We start from the raw sequence: 27,767 nt of genomic DNA, 5'->3' as shown, positions 1-27,767 counted from the left end.
CAGCTTACTTGCTGAACCCCCCAATTTTCCCGTGAGACTTCCGAATTTCAGTGCCTCTCGCAGAAAACTCCCGGGATTAATATTCACCGATTTTTACCCTTACGGCTATAATGAGGGCGTGCTATGATGGTACAGCATTTGTCGCCCTCTACAATCCGTATTAACAGCGTGCCAGCCCAACACTTGTTATACAATATACATCTTCTGCTTGCACACGTACGTGACAGCAAGGCATACTTGGTCAACAGCAACACAGGTTACACTGACGGTGACCATATAAAACAACTTTAACACTCTTACTAATAATGCGCCACACTTTGAACCAAAACCAAACAAGAATGACAAACACATTTCGGGAGAACATCTGCACCTTAACACAACATAAACACAACAGAACAAACACCAAGAATCCCATGCAGCCCTGACTCTTCCGGGCTACATTATACACCCCTGCTACCACCAACCCCCCCTTACCCCCTCTCTGTGCGTCGGTTGAGGTGGGCGGGGTTTGGTAACGGGGGTGTATAATATCCTGGAAGAGTTAAGGCTACATGGGATTCTGGGTATTTGTCCTGTTGTGTTTATGTTGTGTTACGGTGCAGATGTTCTCCCGAAATTTGTTTGTCATTCTTGTTTGGTGTGGGTTCACAGTGTGGCGCATTATTAGTAAGAGTGTTAAAGTTTGTGTGTCTGTTCAGGCGCGCCGACTGTAGTGGGTGCTATATGCTGAACCATCACGGCACGCATGACGCTGACAAGCGTTATTCATTAAAAACCTGCGTGCCAGCTTTCAAATTCCACATAAAGGTGTGGGCAGTGTGTCTGAAACCCCTGGTTATACATAGCACAAAGCAAAAATAAAAACTTTGTATGCAGTGTTATTTCATTTAAAATTAAAAATTTTTTTTGCAGCTCTCATTGTTTTCTATAATTAGTGAAACTGGTCAAAATGGCTCTTTGACTGGTAAAGGTTGCCGACCCCTGATCTAGTTACTTGAAGATTTTCTCCTTCCATAACTTCTCATTGTTAAATATGGAATATGAAGAAATAACTACAATCATCTCATTATGTGAATCACAATTCACTATTCAATTATGAGAACTTTATTCATTGTTTTTTTTACGTATTTATTGATTGTTTACTTACTCACTTATATTTGTATTCATGTCCTGATTCAGTGTTGTGTTACAGAAAGAGTCGTAACACACGTGTTAGTAGTTGCTGCCACACGAAAAATGGGTAGGATGGGTCAGCTCTGCTTCTACCTACTCCTATTCGAACACGCTGTGATGGGAAACTGCAATTATGGGATGTATCATATTGTAATTGTATGTTCGGCATCAACTGGCATCATAACCATAACTGTAACCAGTGTTTATCATGCTAATATCAGCATATTAATAAATGTACTTAAATCATCATCATAAAGATAAACATCATCATCAATCTTAGCTCTTAAAACCTATTTAGTATCAGATAATAGTTTCAGTCACTTAGTTCCCACCTCAGCAAAGATGTGCCGTCTGCCCGGAAAACATCACGCAGCAGCCGAATAAAAACAAGTTGGTCCTTGAGACAAACCGTTTTTGTTGTTGTTGTTCTACGGAGATCTATCAACTTTCTTTTTCAACTTTTCCTCCCGTCCTCAAAAACAATCCACCTCCAGCTCTGCGGATCCAAAACTTAACAATAACGAGACTGCAGCGTGGGCAAAAGTGTGTGTGTGTGTGTGTGTGTGTGTGTGTGTGTGTGTGTGTGACCACACCCTGGGTTCTGTCCAGCTGCACTGGTAAAACAATGGCGGGAAATCCTTGTTTGGACAAGCGGCGGCGAGCGAGGCGGCCGGAGAGCGCGAGGGAACGTGATTGGACGGGGAGCGGGAGAAGAAGGGATGGGAAGAGTTTGAAAAAAGATGACGAGTAGAGGAGGAATGCGGAGAGAGAGGGAAGGAGGAAGAGAAGTGAGGTGTGAAAAACATTCGACGTTTCGTCACTCTTTCCGAGCGATACCGACATGTTTGGTTCCAGACTTTACCCATGATACTATATGTGTGTGTGAATACATACATAGATACTAGAGATGCGCGGATAGGCAATTATTTCATCTGCAACCGCATCACAAAAGTCGTCAACCATCCGCCATCCACCCGAACTAACATTTAATCAAAACCGCACCCGCCCGTTGTTATATATCTAATATAGACGATGCAAGGCATTAGTGAGGTTATAAAGCTTTTGCCTGTTAAAGAAAGGAGACTGATCCAATGCAGCAGAGACATTCAATGCGTGCCACGCTGTCACGGCCCAGACGCACACCAGTGCGCAATCATCTGGGAGCCGCGCTGAGCGCACCTCCAAGCGCGCTCGCGCCACTCAAACTGCTGCAGGCAGCTGCGTTCTATCTTGTTTTAACATCCTGTGGCACTCTTCTGGGATCACGGCGGACGAAACTGCTCATGCTCAGGGTGTTTGTGGAGGTTCGGGGTTTTGCACAAATGTGATGCACCATGTTAGATGTCAACGGTTTTGTGACTGTCGTAGACATAAACAGCGTCGCAGCTCTTGCAAATCACGTAGCCAGCATTACTATCATCCTGATTTACAACCTCATAAAAACGAGTCCACGCTGAACTTTGCTGGCCTTTTTTTCCCCTGGTCTTTAGTATTCCCTTTTTTAGTTTGTCGCGTACCACGTTTGCTGCCGGCGTTGCCATCTCTTTTTTTTTTCTTCTTCTGTTGTGGCATGCTGCAGGTGCCTGCTCGTTTTTCGTATGTGGGTAACAACATTTAACTATGTATATATATTTCCGAATTGGTTTAACTGCCACCCGCCTGAATCTATTTAAAATCTAATTTTTTTTTATTTCAACCGCCCGACCCGACCCGCGGATAAAATCTAATTTTTTTTTATTTCAACCGCCCGACCCGCGGATAATCCGCGGACTCCGCGGTTGTGTCCGCAAACCGCGCATCTCTAATACATACATACAGTCGTGGTCAAAAGTTTACATACACTTGTAAAGAACATGATGTCATGGCTGTCTTGAGTTTCCAATCATTTCTACAACTCTTATTTTTTTGTGATAGAGTGATTGGAGCACATACTTGTTGGTCACAAAAAACATTCATGAAGTTTGCTTCTTTTATGAATTTATTATGGCTCTACTGAAAATGTGAGCAAAAGTGCTGGGTCAAAAGTATACATACAGCAATGTTAATATTTGCTTACATGTCCCTTGGCAAGTTTAACTGCAATAAGGCACTTTTGGTAGCCATCCACAAGCTTCTGCTTGAAATGTTGACCACTCCTCTTGACAAAATTGGTGCAGTTCAGCTAAATTTGTTGGTTTTCTGACACGGACTTGTTTCTTCAGCATTGTCCACACGTTTAAAGGGGAACATTATCACCAGACCTATGTAAGCGTCAATATATACCTTGATGTTGCAGAAAAAAGACCATATATTTTTTTAACTGATTTCCGAACTCTAAATGGGTGAATTTTGGCGAATTAAACGCCTTTCTATTATTCGCTCTCGGAGCGATGACGTCACAACGGGACGTCACATCGGGAAGCAATCCGCCATTTTCTCAAACACCGAGTCAAATCAGCTCTGTTATTTTCAGTTTTTTCGACTGTTTTCCGTACCTTGGAGACATCATGCCTCGGAGGGTGTAACAACACGAACAGGGACGGATTCAAGTTGCACCAGTGGCCCAAAGATGCGAAAGTGGCAAGAAATTGGACGTTTGTTCCGCACACTTTACCGACGAAAGCTATGCTACGACAGAGATGGCAAGAATGTGTGGATATCCTGCGACACTCAAAGCAGATGCATTTCCAACGATAAAGTCAAAGGAATCTGCCGCCAGACCCCCATTGAATCTGCCGGAGTGTGTGAGCAATTCAGGGACAAAGGACCTCGGTAGCACGGCAAGCAATGGCGGCAGTTTGTTCCCGCAGACGAGCGAGCTAAATCCCCTGGATGTCTTGGCTCACACCGTCCCTTATGCCACCGAAGATGATCAAGAGAAGAATATCGACCCTAGCTTCCCTGGCCTGCTGACATCAACTCCAAAACTGGACAGATCAGCTTTCAGGAAAAGAGAGCGGATGAGGGTATGTCTACAGAATATATTAATTGATGAAAACTGGGCTGTCTGCACTCTCAAAGTGCATGTTGTTGCCAAATGTATTTCATATGCTGTAAACCTAGTTCATAGTTGTTAGTTTCCTTTAATGCCAAACAAACACATACCAATCGTTGGTTAGAAGGCGATCGCCGAATTCGTCCTCGCTTTCTCCCGTGTCGCTGGCTGTCGTGTCGTTTTCGTCTGTTTCGCTTGCATACGGTTCAAACCGATATGGCTCAATAGCTTCAGTTTCTTCTTCAATTTCGTTTTCGCTACCTGCCTCCACACTACAACCATCCGTTTCAATACATTCGTAATCTGTTGAATCGCTTAAGCCGCTGAAATCCGAGTCTGAATCCGAGCTAATGTCGCTATAGCTTGCTGTTCTTTCCGCCATGTTTGTTTGTGTTGGCTTCACTATGTGACGTCACAGGAAAATGGACGGGTGGTTAAAATCAGGCACTTTGAAGCTTTTTTTTAGGGATATTGCATGATGGGTAAAATTTTGAAAAAAACTTCGAAAAATAAAATAAGCCACTGGGAACTGATTTTTAAAGATTTTAACCCTTCTGAAATTGTGATAATGTTCCCCTTTAAGTCAGAACTTTGGGAAGGTGATTCTAAAACCTTCATTCTAGCCTGATTTAGCCATTCCTTTACCACTTTTGACATGTGTTTGGGGGTCATTGTCCTGTTGGAACACCCAACTGCGCCCAAGACCCAACCTCCGGGCTGATGATTTTAGCTTGTCCTGAAGAATTTGAAGGTAATCCTCCTTTTTCATTGTCCCATTTAAAGCACCAGTTCCATTGGCAGCAAAACAGGCCCAGAGCATAATACTGTGAAGGATATCGCCACATGGGCTAAGGAACACTTCAGAAAACCACTGTCAGTAACTACAGTTCGTCGCTACATTTGTAAGTGCAAGTTAAAACTCTACTATGCAAAAACGAAATAATTTATCAACAACACCCAGAAACGCCATAAAATATCGCTGGGCCCGAGCTCATCTAAGATGGACTGATGCAAAGTGGAAAACTGTTCTGTGGTCTGACGAGTCCACATTTCAAATAGTTTTTGGAAAACAATGGACGTCGTGTCCTCTGAACCAAAGAGGGGGAAAAAAACAGCCGGATTGTTCTAGGCGTAAAGTTGAAAAGCCAGCATCTGTGATGGTATGGGGGTGCATTAGTGCCCAAGGCATGGGTAACTTACACATTTGTGAAGGCACCATTAATGCTGAAAGGTACATACAGGTTTTGGAGCAACGTATGGTGCCATCCAAGCAACGTTTTCATGGACGCCCCTGCTTATTTCAGCAAGACAATGCCAAGTCACGTGTTACAACAGCATGGCTTTTTTTTCTTCTAAAATTTAGTGGGTGCGTCTTATATACCGATGCGCTCTATAGTCCAGAAAATAAGGTAGTGTAAATATTGTTATATTATTCCACAGTCAAATATACTCACCATTAATATTTCAAATCATTTACATAATACATGTGGTCGGTATCGGCCAATCTCCTTCATGGATGATCGATATCGGAATCGGCAGCATAAAACTTTGATTGGAACATTCCTGACTTTTGTTACAAATGATCATAAAAATGCATCCTTTGATGTTTGTGAAAAATGTAAAAGTTGAGATGGATTCAGACGTACCTCCTTGACGTGCGCGTCGTCAAAGTACATCCAGCGTCGGATTTTGGTTTGGAAGAAGAAGGTGGAGTAGTGTCGGCCGTAGTAACACACCATGCCCACTAGGTAGAGCTCCGCCTGGCGAGCTTTCTCCTCCGTCACCCTGTAGAACAACTGCAGAGAAGAAGTCGTCGTCATGGTTACGCCGCACGTACGCTAGGTGAGGTTTAACCCCTAACGTATCATATGTGATACACAAGTTTTTCAGACCTCTACATCATCGGTGTCGTTAGTGTTTTCCTAAAAAGCATGACGTATCAGATCAGGTGCGTGCATTACACGTATAATCCACATGGGGGCGATAATTGATTTATTAGAGGGCTGCCCAGTCACGTCTGATTTTTGAAGAGACACTTTTGAAAGGGATACGTAAAAAATGTTTTTTTCAATTTTACTGACACATCAATATGAACAGTTAATCTGCTGCTGCAATGTCAAATGACCTAATATTTCATAATGTATTTATTTTGTCAAAGCGATGTTGAAAAAAGTATGTATCAAATTTGATACAGCAGGTTTTATATAGGTAATGTAACTCTGAATTAGTCAAATGACATTTTATTGTATTTCAGGCATTATAAATACCATCGTCTTTATATATTTTAAACAAATATAATGTTTACATTACACAATATGGTGTATTTAGAGGTAAAATATACATATACAATTAAACAAATATAATGTTTACATTACTCAATATGGTGTATTTAGAGGTAAAATATACATATACATCCATCCATCCATTTTCTACCGCTTATTCCCTTTTGGGGTCGCGGGGGGGGCGCTGGAGCCTATCTCAGCTACAATCGGTACAATTAAACAAATATAATGTTTACTTCACACAATTTGGAGTATTTAGAGGTAAAATATACATATACAATTATACAAATATAATGTTTATATTACACAATATAGTATATTTAGAGGTAAAATATACATATACAATTAAACAAATATGTTTATCTTACACAATATAGTGTATTTAGAGGTAAAATATACATATACAGTTAAATAAATATAATGGTATTACCATATTGTAAAGTAAACATTATATTTGTTTAATTGTATATGTATATTTTACCTCTAAATACACTATATTGTGTAAGATAAACATGTTTGTTTGATTGTATATGTAGATTTTACCTCTAAATATACTATATTGTGTAATGTAAACATTATATTTGTATAATTGTAAATGTATATTTTACCTCTAAATACTCCAGATTGTGTGAAGTAAACATTATATTTGTTTAATTGTATATGTATATTTGAACTCTAAATATAATGTATATTTAGAAATAAAATATGCATATACAATTAAACAAATATAATGTTTACATTACACAATATGGTGTATTTAAAAAGGTAAAATATACATATACAATTATAATAAAACTCCAGATTGTGTGAAGTAAACATTATATTTGTTTAATTGTATATGTATATTTTATCTCTAAATACAATGTATATTTAGAGATAAAATATGCATATACAATTAAACAAATATAATGTTTACATTACACAATATGGTGTATTTAAAGGTAAAATATACATATACAATTATACAAATATAATGTTTACATTACACAATATAGTATATTTAGAGATAGAATATACATATACAATTTGCTGTATGATTTTGTGGTGATCACTGGGTGTGTGTTGAGATAATAAATGATAGCTTTCTGATTCTTATGAGAAAAAAAAAACACATTACAAATGAAAAACGATGTTGACTTTTTGTATGTTTTTGTTGATGACAAATAATGACAACATTGAAGATCCTTTGAAAACGACACAAATGTGTATTTAACCTTTTTATGTTTGGAACTAACATGATAAATGTTTCTGCATATTGCACCATGTTTTGGTTGTTACAAAAATGAGATAAAAATACTATTTTGTGACCGGCTGTGTCAAATATGATACACATATGAATATCATAAATGGAAATCGACTTTTGTAAAAAAAAAAAAAAATTTAATATATTTTTTCAGAAGGAGCAATAAAAGCTCCAGTTTGAAATAATTGGACTTTTCTGTCCGTTAGTGAGTGGTAGAGGCATGGAAGGGTTAAAGACGCACGTCTCCCAGGTGCAGGCAGGTGCCCAGCGTGTGGATGACGTCCTCTGCCAGGTCCGAGTGGTCCGAGTCCCAAACCAGGCCGATGGTGATGATCTCTGGACTGTTGAGGAGGACGCGAGCCATCCTCAGCTGCTGGCCGCACTGACTCTGAGGGACAGTTGCAGGAGTTAGTGTGCCAGCTGTGCCAGGTGTGCCAGCTGTGCCAGCTGTGCCAGGTGTCTGCTTACAGGACAACTGCGCAGGTCGCCCATGCTGGCGTTCCTCAGCAACTCCCCAAACATTCCAGGGGTGGCGTTCTGTCGGGACTCCAGCATCTTCACCGCCTGGTTGCTGAGGACAAGATGAAGGTGAAGGTGAAGATAAAGATGAAGGTGAAGGTGAATATAAAGGTGAAGGTGAAGGTGAATAAAAAGGTGACAATGAAGGTGAATATAAAGGTGAAGATGAAGGTGAAGGTGAAGGTGAATATAAAGGTGAAGATGAAGGTGAAGGTGAAGTGAAGATGAAGATGAAGGTGAAGATGAAGGTGAAGGTGAAGATGAAGGTGAAGGTGAAGATGAAGGTGAAAGTGAAGGTGAAGATAAAGATGAAAATGAAGGTAAAGGTGAAGGTGAAGGTGAAGATGAAGGTGAAGATAAAGGTGAAGATGGAGGTGAAGATGAAGGTGAAGGTGGAGATGAAGATGAAGGTGAAGATGAAGGTGAAGGTGAAGATGAAGGTGAAGGTGAAGGTAAAGGTGAAGGTGAATATAAAGGTGAAGATGAAGGTGAAGGTGAAGATGAAGGTGAAGATAAAGGTGAAGGTGAAGGTGAAGATATATGTGAAGGTGAAGGTGAAGATAAAGGTGAAGATGGAGGTGAAGATATTTGTGAAGGTGAAGATGAAGGTGAAGGTGGAGATGAAGATGAAGATGAAGGTGTAGGTAAAGGTGAAGATGAAGGTGAATATAAAGGTGAAGGTGAATATAAAGGTGAAGATTAAGGTGAAGATGAATGTGAAGGTGAAGATGAAGGTGAAGGTGAAAATGAAGGTGAAGATAAATGTGAAGGTGAAGATGAAGGTGAAGATAAAGATGAAAATGAAGGAGAAGTTGAAGATGAAGATAAAGTGAAGATGAAGGTGAAGATGAACGTGAAGGTGAAGGTGAAGATAAAGGTGAACGTGAAGATGAAGGTGAAGGTGAAGATGAAGGTGAAGATAAAGGTGAAGATAAAAATTAAGATAAAGGTGAAGATAAAAATGAAGATAGAGGTGAAGGTGAAGATGAAGATAAAGGTGAAGGTGAAAATGAAGGTGAAGATAAAGGTGAAGATAAAAATGAAGATAAAGGTGAAGATAAAAATTACCATAAAGGTGAAGATGAAGGTGAAGATAAAGTGAAGATAAAGGTGAAGGTGAACGTGAAGGTGAAGATGAACGTGAAGGTGAAGGTGAAGATGAAGATAAAGGTGAACGTGAAGATAAAGGTGAAGGTGAACGTGAAGGTGAAGGTGAAGATAAAGGTGAACGTGAAGATGAAGGTGAAGGTGAAGATGAAGGTGAAAGTGAAGATAAAGATAAAGGTGAAGATAAAGGTGAAGGTGAAGGTGAACGTGAAGGTGAAGATGAAGATAAAGGTGAACGTGAAGATGAAGGTGAAGGTGAAGATGAAGGTGAAAGTGAAGATAAAGATAAAGGTGAAGATAAAGGTGAAGATAAAAATGAAGATAGAGGTGAAGGTGAAGGTGAAGATGAAGATAAAGGTGAAGGTGAAAATGAAGGTGAAGATGAAGGTGAAAATGAAGGTGAAGATGAAGGTGAAGATACAAATTAAGATAAAGGTGAAGGTGAAGATGAAGATAAAGGTGAAGGTGAAAATGAAGGTGAAGATAAAGGTGAAGATAAAAATGAAGATAAAGGTGAAGATAAAAATGAAGATAAAGGTGAAGATAAAAATTACCATAAAGGTGAAGATGAAGGTGAAGATAAAGTGAAGATAAAGGTGAAGGTGAACGTGAAGGTGAAGATGAACGTGAAGGTGAAGGTGAAGATGAAGATAAAGGTGAACGTGAAGATAAAGGTGAAGGTGAACGTGAAGGTGAAGGTGAAGATAAAGGTGAACGTGAAGATGAAGGTGAAGGTGAAGATGAAGGTGAAAGTGAAGATAAAGATAAAGGTGAAGATAAAGGTGAAGGTGAAGGTGAACGTGAAGGTGAAGATGAAGATAAAGGTGAACGTGAAGATGAAGGTGAAGGTGAAGATGAAGGTGAAAGTGAAGATAAAGATAAAGGTGAAGATAAAGGTGAAGATAAAAATGAAGATAGAGGTGAAGGTGAAGGTGAAGATGAAGATAAAGGTGAAGGTGAAAATGAAGGTGAAGATGAAGGTGAAAATGAAGGTGAAGATGAAGGTGAAGATACAAATTAAGATAAAGGTGAAGGTGAAGATGAAGATAAAGGTGAAGGTGAAAATGAAGGTGAAGATAAAGGTGAAGATGAAGGTGAAGATAAAAATGAAGATAAAGGTGAAGATAAAAATGAAGGTAAAGGTGAAGGTGAAGATAAAGGTGAAAGTGGAGATAAAGATGAAGATAAAAATGAAGATAGAGGTGAAGGTCACGATAAAGGTGAAGATGAAGATAAAGGTGAACGTGAAGATGAAGGTGAAGGTGAAGATAAAGGTGAAGGTGGAGATAAAGGTGAAGGTGAAAATGAAGGTGAAGATAAAAATGAAGATAAAGGTGAAGGTGAAGGTGAAGATAAAGGTGTAGATGAAGGTGAAGGTGAAGATGAAGATGAAGATAAAGGTGAAGATAAATTATCATAAAAGTGTGATTTATAACACTTTAACTACATTAAAATAACCATAAAAGTTTGATTTATAACACTTTAACTACTTACATTAAAATGACTACAAAAGTGTGATTTATAACACGTTAACTACATTAAAATGACCATAAGTGTGATTTATAACACTTTAAATCAAATGAAATTACCATAAAAGTATGATTTATAACACTTTAACTACATTAAAATGACCATAAAAGTGTGATTTGATCAACTTAATTAAAATACCTTCAGACACCCCTAGTGGATTTACTTTAGTACAATATACGTCTTCCTTGTGAAGAACTCCAAAATATTGTTAAAAAAAAAAAAAAAAAAGGACATATAAAAACTATTCTGGGCTCACAGAGTTTATAATAGAGACATTTTTTAAGCTGTCTCGTGTCATTTTTTCCATGGACGTTCCAGGAAGGACGAGGAAGTGTGAGCAGCTGCTTGCTCTTCTTTAGCTAAAGAAAATGAGTCTCCTATTTGTCAAGATATTTGCAACAAAAAAAAAGACTGTGAATATGGGACGCGGGTTGTCTTACGTTAGCACCTGGAAGTCACAAAATCAGTTGTTCACCTGGCACGGGATGAATAGGGAAGTCCTTTTTTAGCTTGTTTTATCATATATTGCTGTCTATGCACCTGTGAATGTTTACTTTTGTATGGAAAATAAAACAACAAAAAATCCTGACTTTGGAGCAATGTTCACGGACTCTAGTATTTGGCTCTCTGTTGGATGCAATGGTTTTCCGTATTTGGACCATGATTTCGGTCCTAACTTGTTCACCGGTCCTCATATGGAAGGTACCGTAGTGTATTTGTTCATCCTATGTTTACATATGGGACGCGGGTTGTCTTACGTCAGCACCTGGAAGTCGCAAAATCAGCTGTTCACCTGGCGGGGTTTTTTGGGGGGATGAAAAGGGAAGTCCTTCTTTAGCTTGTTTTATCATATATTGCTGCCTTTGCACCTGTGAATGTTTACTTTTGTATGTACATTAAATCAACAAAAAATCCTGACTTTGGAGCAATGTTCACGGACTTTGGTATTTGGCTCTTTATTAGATGCAATGGTTTTCCGTATTGGGACTATGATTTCGGTACTAACTTGTTCACCGGTCCTCATATGGAAGGTACCGTAGTGTATTTGTTCATCCTATGTTTACATATGGGACACGGGTTGTCTTACGTCAGCACCTGGAAGTCGCAAAATCAGCTGTTCACCTGGCGGTTTTTTTGGGGGGATGAATAGGGAAGTCCTTTTTTAGCTTCTTTCATCATATATTGCTGCCTTTGCACCTGCCAATGTTTACTTTTGTATGTACATTAAATCAACAAAAAATCCTGACTTTGGAGCAATGTTCGCGGACTCTAGTATTTGGATCTCTATTAGATGCAATGGTTTTCCGTATTTGGACCATGATTTCGGTCCTAACTTGTTCACCGGTCCTCATATGGAAGGTACCGTAGTGTATTTGTTCATCCTATGTTTACATATGGGACGCGGGTTGTCTTACATCAGCACCTGGAAGTCGCAAAATCAGCTGTTCACCTGGTGGGTTTTTTGGAGGGATGAATAGGGAGGTCCTTTTTTAGCTTGTTTTATCATATATTGCTGCCTTTGCACCTGTGAATGTTTACTTTTGTATGTACATTAAATCAACAAAAAATCCTGACTTTGGAGCAATGTTCACGGACTTTGGTATTTGGCTCTTTATTAGATGCAATAGTTTTCCGTATTGGGACTATGATTTCGGTACTAACTTGTTCACCGGTCCTCATATGGAAGGTACCGTAGTGTATTTGTTCATCCTATGTTTACATATGGGACGCGGGTTGTCTTACGTCAGCACCTGGAAGTCGCAAAATCAGCTGTTCACCTGGCGGGTTTTTTGGGGGGATTAATAGGAAAGTCCTTCTTTAGCTTGTTTTAACATATATTGCTGCATTTGCACCTGTGAATGTTTACTTTTGTATGCACATTAAATCAACAAAAAATCCTGACTTTGGAGCAATGTTCACGGACTCTAGTATTTGGATCCCTATTAGATGCAATGGTTTTCCGTATTTGGACCATGATTTCGGTCCTAACTTGTTCACCGGTCCTCATATGGAAAGTACCGTAGTGTATTTGTTCATCCTATGTTTACAAATGGGATGCGGGTTGTCTTATGTCAGCACCTGGAAGTCGCAAAATCAGCTGTTCACCTGGCGGTTTTTTGGGGGGGGATGAATAGGGAAGTCCTTCTTTAGCTTGTTTTATCATATATTGCTGCCTTTGCACCTGCCAATGTTTACTTTTGTATGCACATTAAATCAACAAAAAAATCCTGACTTTGGAGCAATGTTCACGGACTCTAGTATTTAGATCTCTATTAGATGCAATGGTTTTCCATATTTGGACCATGATTCCGGTCCTAACTTGTTCACCGGTCCTCATATGGAAAGTACCGTAGTGTATTTGTTCATCCTATGTTTACAAATGGGATGCGGGTTGTCTTATGTCAGCACCTGGAAGTCGCAAAATCAGCTGTTCACCTGGCGGGTTTTTTGGAGGGATGAATAGGGAGGTCCTTTTTTAGCTTGTTTTATCATATATTGCTGCCTTTGCACCTGTGAATGTTTACTTTTGTATGTACATTAAATCAACAAAAAATCCTGACTTTGGAGCAATGTTCACGGACTTTGGTATTTGGCTCTTTATTAGATGCAATGGTTTTCCGTATTGGGACCATGATTTCGGTCCTAACTTGTCCACCGGTCCTCATATGGAAGGTACCGTAGTGTATTTGTTCATCCTATGTTTACATAGGGAATGCGGGTTGTCTTACGTAAGCACCTGGAAGTCGCAAAATCAGCTGTTCACCTGGCAGGTTTTTTTGGGGGGATGAATAGGGAAGTCCTTCTTTAGCTTGTTTTATCATATATTGCTGCTTTTGCACCTGCCAATGTTTACTTTTGTATGCACATTAAATTAACAAAAAATCCTGACTTTGGAGCAATGTTCACGGACTCTAGTATTTGGCTCTCTATTGGATGCAATGGTTTTCCGTATTGGGACCAGGATTTCGGCACTAACTTGTTCACCGGTCCTTATATGGAAGGTACTTTTCCTTGGGCCCTAACTTGTTCACCGGTCCTTATATGGAAGGTACTTTTCCTTGGGCCCTAACTTGTTCACCGGTCCTTATATGGAAGGTACTTTTCCTTGGGCACTAACTTGTTCACCGGTCCTTATATGGAAGGTACTTTTCCTTGGGCCCTAACTTGTTCACCGGTCCTTATATGGAAGGTACTTTTCCTTGTTGATGCCTCAAAAAGGGCAGAAATACAAGAACACACACACACACACACACACACACACACACACACACACACACAATTGGAAGGTGTTGCAGTGTGTTAAGCTTACCACAGCGAGGTGGTGGAGATGTAATGGACCATCTGAATAAAGGGTAGTGGGTCTGAAGAGGCTCCGCAACTGCTGCACACACACTGACACACAAACAAACACACACTGTCAGCACGTGACAACACACACACACACAAAGGGTGTGTCCGCTCTACTCACCTGTTCATAGAGCGTCATGGCAAACTTCTGGTGAGGGATGCAGTGTCTGGCAGTGCAGATGTCTTCTTTGGACTCGTCGGCGATGTGGAAGTGGATCCTCATCAGGATGTTCTCCTGCCACAAACAAAAGCGGCGTTAGAGACGTCCACCTCTGACAGACGAGCGGGGGACGCCTTACGAAGCACTCGGCGGCGTCGTCCATGATGCCCAGCTGGAACCTCTGCTCGTCCTGGAAGGTTTTAGCCAGAGCGCTTCGGAGGGCGTCGGAGGGCAGCACGGTGTCGCTGCTGTACTGGAACTGAGCAAAGATGTTCTGGAAGGACAAAGACAACGTACGATAGACCCAGCCCATATTTGGCATTTCGACTTTTATGACCCTTTGCGCATACTTGGGGCTTGTTGGGAATATCTCCAAACCTGCACCTTCTCTGTGAATAGGACAAAGGCTGCTGTGATGTTGGTTGATCACTAATTTTACATCTTTTGGTCAAAAGGTTACTCTCCAAATGGGTTTATTTTATGATTGATGTCATTAAAGGGGAACATTATCACCAGACCTATGTAAGCGTCAATATATACCTTGATGTTGCAGAAAAAAGACCATATATTTTTTTAACCGATTTCCGAACTCTAAATGGGTGAATTTTGGCGAATTAAACGCCTTTCTAATATTCGCTCTCGGAGCGATGACGTCACAACGTGAAGCAATCCGCCATTTTCTCAAACACCGAGTCAAATCAGCTCTGTTATTTTCCGCTTTTTCGACTGTTTTCCGTACCTTGGAGACATCATGTCTCGTCGGTGTGTTGTCGGAGGGTGTAACAACACGAACAGGGAAGGATTCAAGTTGCACCAGTGGCCCAAAGATGCGAAAGTGGCAAGAAATTGGACGTTTGTTCCACACACTTTACCGACGAAAGCTATGCTACGACAGAGATGGCAAGAATGTGTGGATATCCTGCGACACTCAAAGCAGATGCATTTCCAACGATAAAAGTCAAAGAAATTTGCCGCCAGACACCCATTGAATCTGCCGGAGTGTGTGAGCAATTCAGGGACAAAGGACCTCGGTAGCACGGCAAGAAATGGCGGCAGTTTGTTCCCACAGACGAGCGAGCTAAACCCCCTATCGACCCTAGCTTCCCTGGCCTGCTGACATCAACTCCAAAACTGGACAGATCAGCTTTCAGGAAAAGAGAGCGGATGAGGGTATGTCTACAGAATATATTAATTGATGAAAATTGGGCTGTCTGCACTCTCAAAGTGCATGTTGTTGCCAAATGTATTTCATATGCTGTAAACCTAGTTCATAGTTGTTAGTTTCCTTTAATGCCAAACAAACACATACCAATCGTTGGTTAGAAGGCGATCGCCGAATTCGTCCTCGCTTTCTCCCGTGTCGCTGGCTGTCGTGTCGTTTTCGTCGGTTTCGCTTGCATACGGTTCAAACCGATATGGCTCAATAGCTTCAGTTTCTTCTTCAATTTTGTTTTCGCTACCTGCCTCCACACTACAACCATCCGTTTCAATACATGCGTAATCTGTTGAATCGCTTAAGCCGCTGAAATCCGAGTCTGAATCCGAGCTAATGTCGCTATAGCTTGCTGTTCTTTCCGCCATGTTTGTTTGTGTTGGTTTCACTATGTGACGTCACAGGAAAATGGACGGGTGTGTATATAACGATGGTTAAAATCAGGCACTTTGAAGCTTTTTTTAGGGATATTGCGTGATGGGTAAAATTTTGAAAAAAACTTCGAAAAATAAAATAAGCCACTGGGAACTGATTTTTAATGGTTTTAACCCTTCTGAAATTGTGATAATGTTCCCCTTTAAAGTACCAATGATTGTCACACACACACACACACACACTAGGTGTGGTGAAATTTGTCCTCTGCATTTGACCCATCCCCTTGTTCACCCCCTGGGAGGTGAGAGGAGATGTGGGCAGCAGCGGTGCCGCGCCCGGGAATAATTTTTGGTGATTTAACCCCCAATTCCAACCAAGCAGGGAGGTAATGGCTCCCATTTTTATAGTCTTTGGTATGACTCGGCCGGGGTTTGAACTCACAACCTACCCATCTCAGGGCGTACACTCTAACCACTAGGCCACTGAGTAGGTTTTATATATATATATATATATATATATATATATATATATATATATATATATATTAGGGCTGCAACAACTAATTGCTTAAATCGATTAAAATCGATTATACAAATAGTTGGCGATTAATTTAGTCATCGATTCGTTGGATCTATGCTATGCGCATGCCCAGAGGCTACTTTTTTTTTTTTTTTTTATTATTATTTTTTTTTTATAAACCTTTATTTATAAACTGCAACATGTACAAACAGCTGAGAAACAATACCAATCGTTGGTTAGAAGGCGATCGCCGAATTCGTCCTCGCTTTCTCCCGTGTCGCTGGCTGCCGTGTCGTTTTCGTCGGTTTCGCTTGCATACGGTTCAAACCGATATGGCTCAATAGCTTCAGTTTCTTCTTCAATTTCGTTTTCGCTACCTGCCTCCACACTACAACCATCCGTTTCAATACATGCGTAATCTGTTGAATCGCTTAAGCCGCTGAAATCCGAGTCTGAATCCGAGCTAATGTCGCTATAGCTTGCTGTTCTATGCGCCATGTTTGTTTGTGTTGGCTTCACTATGTGACGTCACAGGAAAATGGACGGGTGTACCGGTATATAAAGATGGTTAAAATCAGGCACTTTGAAGCTTTTTTTAGGGATATTGCGTGATGGGTAAAATTTTGAAAAAAAACTTAGCCACTGGGAACTGATTTTTAATGGTTTTAACCCTTCTGAAATTGTGATAATGTTCCCCTTTAACTGTCATATCTGATCCCTAACCAAAACATTCCTGATTTTTGCTAATATCACAATCAGCAAGTGTGTCTTTCGCTCATCCTCCTCCCCCTCTCAGGAGAGAGAACATTTCACCCAAACTCCTCCTCCACCTCTCAATCCCAAAAAGCTATAAACTTCTGGAAAGGTTCTTTGTCTGACTCCCACTCTTTCTCCTTTCCTTCTGTGGGTAGCGTAAAACGTTCTCCTTTGCAATCTGATGTTATTTGAGTACTCAAATAAATACTTAAAAAGACCTCAGTTTCCTCTGGACATTTCTTGATGGAATTGTCCAGCTGACGTACACTATTCATGTTTAAAATGACTTTTACTGCAAATAAATATCGGCACCAAATATCGGTTATCGGCCTCCTTGACCAGACACTGTAGGTGGATCTCTAGCATGCCGTACTGAAACTGAGCAAAGATGTTCTGGGAGGACAAAGACAACATCAGCTTGCGTGTAGGACATCCGTCACCTTCAGAGCGCAGAAGATGCACGAGTCCTCCATGCACTTGTGAGACGTCAGCTGCCTGAAACTACGGCGGAAAATGTCCAAGTGCCACAGGACCTGCAAGACACACAAGTTGTACATCAGCAAAGTCAGTGGAGGAGTTGTCTTCTTTGATTCATAATCAATTATTTGTGCGGCCCTACCACCACATTTACACTTCACACACTTACAGAGAACAAAAAAAATATCCTCAAATTAATATACACTTATTTTACCGACTACAGTGCCACTCCCACTAAATGTTAGAAGAAAAAATTACATTTTCCCACATATTAGCCGCACCGGACTATAAGCCGCAGACATACAGTATACGTTGTGAAATTAGTTATTTACACAGAAATATTTAGTAAATGTTTATTTACATACGTGTCTATAACACGGCAGTAAAACGGCTGATCAAACAAAACAGAAGCCATCGGTCATGGACCCGCTAGCTGCGCAAGTTAGCTCTCTACTCAGCTAAACGGACGAATGAAGAAACCGCACGAGTAAGAACGCTATGGACGACCAGAAGACGGAACGGCACTTGTGCTTCCGGTTGAAAGCTCAGTCTAACCAAGGGATCCCCAAACTACGGCCCGCCAGCGTCTAAAATCCGGCCCGCAGGAAGTCCCAAGTATAAGTATATTTATTATTATTATAATTTTTTTTTTTTTTTTTTTTTAATCTGTCCTTTCTAATACATTTTCTACCGCTTGTTACTCTCGGTGTCTCCTAGCCGCTCAGGCAAATCATATTGTCTAAAAATGCATTTTCCCATCGATAATATGACATATATATATATATATATATATATATACATACATATATACATATACACATATATATACACATATATATTTTTACACATATACATATATATATACACATATACACATATATATAATATATATATATATATATATATATATATATGTATGTGTGGGAAAAAAAATCACAAGACTATTTCATCTCTACAGGCCTGTTTCATGAGGGGGTTCCCTCAATCATCAGGAGATTTTAATGGGAGCATTCACATACCATGGTTTATATAGGGCACAGAGTGGGTGGGTACAGGCTGGTGTAGGGGCGTGGTGATTGGCTCATGTGTTACCTAGGAGGTGTTTCCGTCTGTGGCGGCATGCTGATACAATTTAGGTAACACATGAGCCAATCACCACGCCCCTACACCAGCCTGTACCCACCCACTCTGTGCCCTATATAAACCATGGTATGTGAATGCTCCCATTAAAATCTCCTGATGATTGAGGGAACCCCCTCATGAAACAGGCCTGTAGAGATGAAATAGTCTTGTGATTTTTTTCCCACACATACATATATTGCGCTCTACTACGGTATCGAGCACTATTTTTTGGATAACCTTATTAAGATATATATATATATATATATATATATATATATATATATATATATATATATATATATATATATATATATATATATATATATGTATAAGTGTTTTATAGTCCGGAATAATCTGAGAAAACGCTGGAGTAATAGTTTCATGATTGCAGCAAAAATAGTGCCAATTAAAGAAATGCATGAAAGGTTGAAAAGTCAGCTGGTAGCAGTGCAGCTGAGTTATCACTTTGGGCGTGTTTGTTTTGTCCTTCCTGCGCTCCCACAGGCTCACATATGTTACTTTGTCCTGCAGCCAGGAAGGGAGTCATGTGACCCGCGTCTGCATGCTTTATTATGACTCGTTTCCATCAACAAGAACTGCTCCACTCGGGGAGACACGGTGTATTTATAACCTGTGTTAAAATGTACTTTATGCATGATTACAATCAGCTTTTGTTTAATTTCTGAAGTAAAAATCACTAACTTTGCACATTCCATGATCACAAACCCCATATCAGGCTGCCAGTGCGCTGCCACAAAGCTTCCCAGCCTGCTTAGTACACTTAAACTTAGCAGTCTAAGTGCACTGCGCTTAGTCCTGAGTACACTGGATCCAGGCGAGGCAATGGCGAGTACTTCCTCCCTGACTTAGCACACAAGCAAGATAAAGACTACCTGAGTGCACTGTAAAGAGTATCTGAGTGTACTCAGCACTTTGCTGAGACTGAGGGCGTGGCTTACTGGCTGTTGTTTGTCAGCATGTCCCCATCAGGAACATTTTTACACCACGACTTTCTACACTGTACAAATTAGAATGTGTTTCATGGGAGTGTGACATCGTTAGTGGCGCAGTTACCTGCAACGTTTTATTGTTTTTCTTCCATGTTGGAAATAAAATAATGTTTTTAAATGTTAAGGGAATGTGTGAATGAACTAATATTTGATCAATACAAATGTCATTAATGAAATCATTAAAAAGGCACGGTCGTGTGTGTTTTTTTCTATCCCAGTGGGACCAAAAACCTGACATTTCACTCACGTGGTTCCAAAGCATTGGAATCTACAGAAAATGGCCTCCTATTAGGCATTAAAAAAAAAAAAAAAAAAAAAAAAGTACCAGGTGTGTGACGTGTCTATGACAAAGTGGTCAAACATAGGTACTGCAGTGTGTGTGTGCGTGTGTTCTTGTGTTCTACCCTTCTTGACAACGAAAAGTACCTTCCATATGAGGAGGTGTGAACAAGTGATGACATAAATCATGGTCCCAATGCAGAAATATATTGCATCTAATAGAGAATGTCTCATTTGCAGCCCTGGTGGTGAAATGTATCTATAATTAGGGTTGTCCCAAAAAGGAGGGATTTTTCAAATTGAATGTGTGTCAAAATTTGAAGTGCTCCCCCTCTGGCCAACACATGTAATAACAAGTGTGTGTAAGAAATTGAAATGCACCCCGTTTGATCTAAATTGATTAAAAAATAAATAAAAAATATGTATATAGAGACATACTGTAATAACTTTAAGTAAATAATGAAGATAAAAAAACAATAAAAAAATAATTAACCAAAAGCTTACCTTTTTTATATTTACAAAGTATGTATGTATTATTAATGTTGTAAATACAAATCTTTATATAAGGGTGGTCCTAAAGAGGTAGGTATTTTTCAGGTCTCAAGAAGGTAACAAATAAAAGATTGTTTGTGTGTGTGTGTGTGTTTGTGTGTGTTCTGGCAATGCCTACTTAATGGGGACATGGCTCTGTTTACACAGTCACCTTTAGGGGACCTCTGACGGTATGGGGACAAAAAAACAGGTCCCCTAAAGGGCAAACCTTTTTAAATGATAGTCAGATCCATTCTGAAGATGCCTAAGTGATTTTTAAGCTTTGGCCCATAAAACATGTTTACTGGTTAGTTATCCTGGCATTAATAGTACTGTGATTCTGTATGGTATCCATCCTGAGTTAAAACTAATTTATTTTTCCAAAAACAAAATCTGGTTTAGTGTTCCTTAAGGTAACATTTTCATATAGCATGATTATAAAACGTTATTACCTTAAAGTATGATTCACATTCAGAATTTTCCATCCTTCTATATATGGTAGTTGGAGTTGCAGACAACTTCATTACTGCTAAATAGCAGTTTTCAGTCATGTCAGACAAGATGCAGGATTTGCTTTAACATTTAAATGGTGAAACTTCCTATAAGAGGACAGCTGTAGTGCTGTATTCTGAACATACTTGCCAACCTTGAGACCTCCGATTTCGGGAGGTGGGGGGTGGGGGCGTGGTCGGTGGGGGGCGGGGGGCGTGGTTAAGATATATATATAAGAAATACTTGACTTTCAGTGAATTCTAGCTATATATATATATATAGCTATATTTATATATATATATAAATAAATAAAATACTTGAATTTCAGTGTTCATTTATTTACACATTTACACACACATAACACTCATCTACTCATTGTTGAGTTAAGGGTTGAATTGTCCATCCTTGTTATATTCTTTGTCACTATTTCAGAACACACACATTATACAAATATACATTATAAAATCAATAAGAAAACGGGAGCTCTAATTTGGGAGTCTGAATTAGGATCAGAAGTTCTTATATAAACATTGCGTACTCACGTCGCCATTTTGTATTGATTACTGCAGCTGTACACTGGATTCATTCACAAATACAAACTACAACTCACAAACACTTTAGAGTTAGGCTCCACCATCAGAATGTGTACTTAAACTTATAAAGATCACATGGATATTATTCAGTGAGTTGATTCACCAAAACTAACCTGTTATACAGGAGGAAAAAGCACACAGGACGTTTCAATTGTTCACAGACTGGTCGCGCTCATCAGAATGACAAGACACTTCCGGTCTGCAGGTGATAGCATTCAATTGGGAAGAAACACCCTACTGCCCCCTACTGACCAATGTGAATACTGATAAATGTGTAATGACAGCTCCAAAAACAAATTCAAACCACAAAATAAAATAAATAAATCAACACAAAAATGTGACACATTATGGGTGGGTCACATATACATGTACAGTAGATGGCAGTATTGTCCTGTTTAAAAGTGTCACAACATTGCTGTTTACGGCAGACGAACTGCTTTACAGTAGACGAAAACTTGACTGCTGTTGTTGTGTGTTGTTGCCACGCTGGGAGGACGTTAATGAAACTGCCTAACAATAAACCCACATAAGAAACCAAGAACTCGCCCTCCATCATTAGCTGTTTATATTGTGGGAAAGCGGACGTGTGAACAGGCTGTCAACACGTCACTCAGGTCCGTATGGAGCTGGAGGGGGCGTGGCCTCCAGCTCCGCCTGAATTTCGGGAGAAAATTTGTCCCGGGAGGTTTTCGGGAGAGCCGCTGAATTTCGGGAGTCTACCGGAAAATCCGGGAGGGTTGGCAAGTATGATTCTGACCATCATGTCATATGAACTTTTTTTTTTTCCTAAATGGTCCTCAGTAGTTACGTATAAATTTGTGTGAATTATGCAAAATGATTTAAATGTGGTCCCCATGAACCATATTAACTCTTTTTCCCCAGGGTCCCCAGTAAGAATGATCAGCACATTACTTCATCAATCCAGAGATTTAAAGACGTGTATGAGCTAACTGGGCAGTGGACATTTTACACCATTTTTGTTATGCCTCCACAACCTGTAGAAAGGGTGGTCCCCACAAGTCATGATCAAAAACTTGGTCCCACATTCCAAATGATAACCTGTGTGTGTGTGTGTGTTTGTGTGAGTGTGTGTGTGTACCTGCAGGGCACTGTTGAGGAAGCAGCTGTTCTGTCCCGGCTCGTTGCTCAGTCCTTTACTGGGAGCGATGGAGGTCACGGTGCGAGGCGTCAGCATTCCCTGCATCCCGCCACCTGTGACGCCTCCCGTCGCCGCGCCGACGGCCGCCCCCGCGCCTGCGCAGACGCCCGCCGCCAGGTAGTTCCTCTTCCAGGACATGATGGACGCCGGGCCGCCTCCCCGCTGCGCACGACCCCGGCGGGGATCAGCTCCCGAGCCTCCGTCGCGTCCAGGCGGCCATTTCGAAAGGCAGTCACTGCGCTTCGTGAATCAATGCGGTCAGGTCAGGGTTCCCTCGTGTTTTCTTGAACGTCCGAAGGTGAAACTTACGTTCCAGCGGGGGAGAAAACTCCAACAGATTCCAGACTATTAAGGGCGCTGATGCTGGCTGATAAATACCCCTTTCATCCTGCCTGATGAACTTTGACCTCCTCTCAAAAGTCCTTCAGCTGCAGTGGACAGACAAATGGGTCAGCCGGGTCAGAGGTCATTGCAGACACTGGTGGGAGACACACACACACACACACACACACACACACACACACACACACACAAGGGTTGACGATGCAGCCTTTAAAGGGCCCCCAACTGACATCAAAGTCATCAATCAAAGTTTACTTATATAGCCCTAAATCACAAGTGTCTCAAAGGGCTGCACAAGCCACAACGACATCAGGGCAAGAAAAAACTCAACCCAATGGGATGACAAAGAGAAACATTGGAGGGGACCGCAGATGTCGGGACCCACTTGTGGTAAATTAAGACCAGTGTCATGTGACTGCAAACTTGACACCTCATTGGCTGATTCTGAGACAAGATCGATTGCTTCAGTCTTAATTTACCACAAGTGGGTCTTGCTTTATGAAGCAGCAAATTTTTCTGCCTGAACAGAATTTTTCAGTTCTGAATTTTTATACACTGAATTCTAATACAGTGACTTTTTAAACAGTGAATTTTAAAAATTTAATTTTTAAACAGTGAATTTAAAAAATTGGATTTTAAAACACTGAATTTTTATACACTGACTTTTAAAACACTGCAATTCTAAACAATTAATTTTTAAACATTGAGTTTTCAAGCACTGAATTTTTGTACACTGAATTTTTAAAACAGTGAATTTAAAAAATTATAATTTAAAAAATAATAATTTTAAAACACTGAATTTTGAAACACTGAATTTTTATGCACTGAATTTTAAACAGTGAATTTTAAAACACTGATTTTTTTTTATGCACTGAATTTTAAAACACTGCATTTTAAACATTGAATTTTGAAACACTCAATTTATAATAATAGTGAATAACAGTGAATTTTTAAAAATTGGATTTCAAAACACTGAATTTTGAAATTTAATTTTCGTACACTGAATTTTTAAGCAGTGAATTCTTTCAAATTTAATTTTAAAAATACTGAATTTTGAAACACTGATTTTTTATGCACTGAATTTTAAAACACTGAATTTTGAAACATTGAATTTTCAAACTGAATTTTCATACACTGAATTTTTAAACAGTAATTTTTTTTTAATTTAACTTTAAAACACTGAATTTTGAAACACTGAATGTTAAGACACTGAATTTTAAAACAGTAATTTTTTTACAAATTTAATTTTTAAACACTGAATTTTTATACACTGAATTTTTAAACACTGATTTTTATACACTTTTTTTTAAACACAAGCTAACAATTTTTTTTCAATGAAATTGTCAGCATTATTTAATGTAAAAAAAAAAATAAAATCAGTTGACAAGACTCAAATGCAAAAATTCAGTTACATAAATCCAATGTCCAAAAAAAGCAGTCTTAATAAAGACACAAATTAAACTTCCATAAAGAAGAAGTGGATGATATTGATTGAATAAAAGAAAGAAATCATCAAAAACACGAGGTGAAGCAGTTGGAGCGTCGCACTGCTCGTCTGCACGGTACTGATACAGAGTGAGTCCTTAACGCCAGCCAAGGATGTTGAAATAAGATAGAGACGGCGTACATTTATCCATGAAAATATGGAGAAACTGCTGATGTTGTGTTTGACGGGGAAGCAGCTGGAGAGAAGTCCACTCTCCAAGTTAAAAACTGTACATTATCATTCATAAAACTACTGTACTTGTTTGTACTGTATTCTGTTGTTTTTCATACAATACTCTAATTATCTAAAAGTTTTTATTTTCTGGTCAAATTGTGATGTTTTGGCACCGATTAAATTCAATTAAATGGCGGACATTGATTTGAGATACGAACGTTTCAAGCTAGCTTAGCAATTAGCATGCCTTCTTGTCTGCTCCTGCTTGGTGTGTAATATGTTTAGCCTTTTCCTCCAGTGATAATAATACTTGCGAGGAATGTACTTTAGCTGGCCGCTCGATGGGTGCGTCCCTATTTTGAAGAATTGTACAGTGGATAGTGGGAAAGGAGCGCGCGCGTGTGTGTGTGTGTGTGTGTGTGTGTGTTGTGGAGGTAAAGCACAGTTCAGAAGAGAGGGATTAGCGAGATGTGTCTGCACGGGATTAGTCTGTCTGCAGCTCCTCGGCTAACGGCGCGTCTCTAATTAGCGGCGGCGCGCTAGCAGCAGCTAACGAGGGACGGATTAACGCAGCACACATGACGAGCGCGCGCCCGCGATTAAAACGGCTCGGGAAACAAATGAGCCAGGCAGGATGGAGCTGGTGAGGAAGATCAAATTGAGGCCAATTATGGATATACATATTATTGATGAACGTGGTGATTGTGTCCTCCTCGCCACACCACATCACAACTTGATGAAGTTCATTCAGTCACAAAATCTACAGCAGCATTTCAAGTTATTTCCTCAAAGAAAAGAGTCAACATGCTTTGTGTACATTAATATCAAATATTGGAGTTTGAATGGCAAATTGAAACTGATTGGTGCTTTATTTGACTGAAAGGCACGATGTCAACTTAAATCCTATTCTACTTTGACTTCAAACACTGGATGATATCAGGCCTCCAATTTTAACTTTTTAAGGTCAAGGCAAGTGTTACCTTAAAGGAGGGCTCATATTTAAGGGCACCAAGGCAAGTTGGACGTGCACCAAGGCAAACATTATTTGCTTTCGAGGCAAGGGCTACAAAGCATGCATGCATATATATATATATATATATATATATATATATATATATATATATATATATATATATATATATATATATATATATATATATATATATATATATATATATGTGTATATACATATATATACATATATATATATGTGTATATACATATATATACATATATATATATGTATATATATATATATATACATATATATATATATATATATATATATATATGTATATATATATATATATATACATATATATATATATATATGTATATATATATGTATGTATATATATATATATATATATATATATATATACAAATATACATATATAGGGTTGCTGGAGCCTATTTCAGATCAGAATCAGAATCAAAATCAGAATAGTTTTTATTGCCATTGTTTGAGAACGGATTCACAAACTAGGAATTTTTCTTGGTGCAATCGTGCAACATAAAACACATATAACACAGATTTGGTAATAATCTTGTAATCTAACAATCTCAGCTGCATTCGGGCGGAAGGCGGTGTACACCCTGGACAATACACACATATATACATATACATATATATATACACACACAAGTATATATATATATATATATATATATATATATATATATATATATATATATATATATATATATATATATATATATATATTAGGGCTGCAACTAACAACTAATTTGATAATCGATTAATCTGTTGATTATTAATTTGATTAATCGATTAATAATCGGATAAAAGAGACAAACTACATTTCTATCCTTTCCAGTATTTTATTGAAAGAAAACAGCATACTGGCACCATACTTATTTTGATGATTGTTTTCTCAGCTGTTTGTACATGTTGCAGTTTATAAATAAAGGTTTATAAAAAAAAAATTAAAAAAATAAAAAATAAAAAAAGTAGCCTCTGCGCATGCGCTTAGCATAGATCCAACGAATCGATGACTAAATTAATCGCCAACTATTTTTATAATCGATTTTAATCGATTTAAGCGATTAGTTGTTGCAGCCCTAATATATATACATATATATATATATATATATATATATATATATATATATATATACATATATATATATATATATATATATATATAAAACCTACTCAGTGGCCTAGTTGTTGACTATAAAAATGGGAGCCATTACCTCCCTGCTTGGTTGGAATTGGGGGTTAAAACATCAAAAATGATTCCCGGGCGCGGCACCGCTGCTGCTCACATCTCCTCTCACCTCCCAGGGGGTGAACAAGGGGATGGGTCAAATGCAGAGGACAAATTTCACCACACCTAGTGTGTGTGTGTGACAATCATTGATACTTTAAAGGGGAACATTATCACAATTTCAGAAGGGTTAAAACCATTAAAAATCAGTTCCCAGTGGCTTATTTTATTTTTCGAAGTTTTTTTCAAAATTTTACCTATCACGCAATATCCCTAAAAAAAGCTTCAAAGTGCCTGATTTTAACCATCGTTATATACACCCGTCCATTTTCCTGTGACGTCACACAGTGATGCCAATACAAACAAACATGGCGGAAAGAACAGCAAGTTTATAGCGACATTAGCTTGGATTCAGACTCGGATTTCAGCGGCTTAAGCGATTCAACAGATTACGCATGTATTGAAACGGTTGGTTGTAGTGTGGAGGCAGGTAGCGAAAACGAAATTGAAGAAGAAACTGAAGCTATTGAGCCATATCGGTTTGAACCGTATGCAAGCGAAACCGACACAACAGACAGGGATACGGGAGAAAGCGAGGACGAATTCGGCGATCATCCGCTCTCTTTTCCTGAAAGCTGATCTGTCCAGTCCAGTTGGAAATGCATCTGCTTTGAG

At 39.2% G+C, this 27,767-nt stretch overlaps 1 protein-coding gene across 6 annotated transcripts in view; it reads right to left on the bottom strand.

Annotated features, from left to right (window-relative positions):
• The window catches only part of LOC133610999 (ubiquitin carboxyl-terminal hydrolase 54-like), a 66,432-nt gene that overhangs the window by 28,161 nt on the left and 10,504 nt on the right, over positions 1 to 27,767 (bottom strand). For 4 of the 6 annotated variants that reach the window (XM_061967835.1, XM_061967869.2, XM_061967826.2 and 1 more), the window contains exons 2-10: positions 23,172 to 23,340; positions 22,803 to 23,097; positions 17,640 to 17,732; positions 14,476 to 14,610; positions 14,298 to 14,411; positions 14,139 to 14,221; positions 8,141 to 8,243; positions 7,914 to 8,060; positions 5,794 to 5,943 (exon numbers count right to left, since the gene is read on the bottom strand). In XM_061967835.1, coding sequence (XP_061823819.1) covers positions 5,794 to 5,943; positions 7,914 to 8,060; positions 8,141 to 8,243; positions 14,139 to 14,221; positions 14,298 to 14,411; positions 14,476 to 14,610; positions 17,640 to 17,732; positions 22,803 to 23,000 — 1,023 coding nt within the window. In that variant the 5' untranslated portion in view covers positions 23,001 to 23,097; positions 23,172 to 23,340. The remainder of the gene's footprint in view (positions 1 to 5,793; positions 5,944 to 7,913; positions 8,061 to 8,140; positions 8,244 to 14,138; positions 14,222 to 14,297; positions 14,412 to 14,475; positions 14,611 to 17,639; positions 17,733 to 22,802; positions 23,098 to 23,171; positions 23,341 to 27,767) is intronic. The other 2 variants (XM_061967852.1, XM_061967842.2) reach the window with 1 other exon arrangement.

This window comes from Nerophis lumbriciformis, linkage group LG02 (assembly GCF_033978685.3).
Source record: "Nerophis lumbriciformis linkage group LG02, RoL_Nlum_v2.1, whole genome shotgun sequence".
Taxonomy (NCBI): Eukaryota; Metazoa; Chordata; class Actinopteri; order Syngnathiformes; family Syngnathidae; genus Nerophis; species Nerophis lumbriciformis.
Note: the sequence above shows the minus strand (reverse complement) of the source record. Positions and strands in the feature narration are given on the sequence as shown.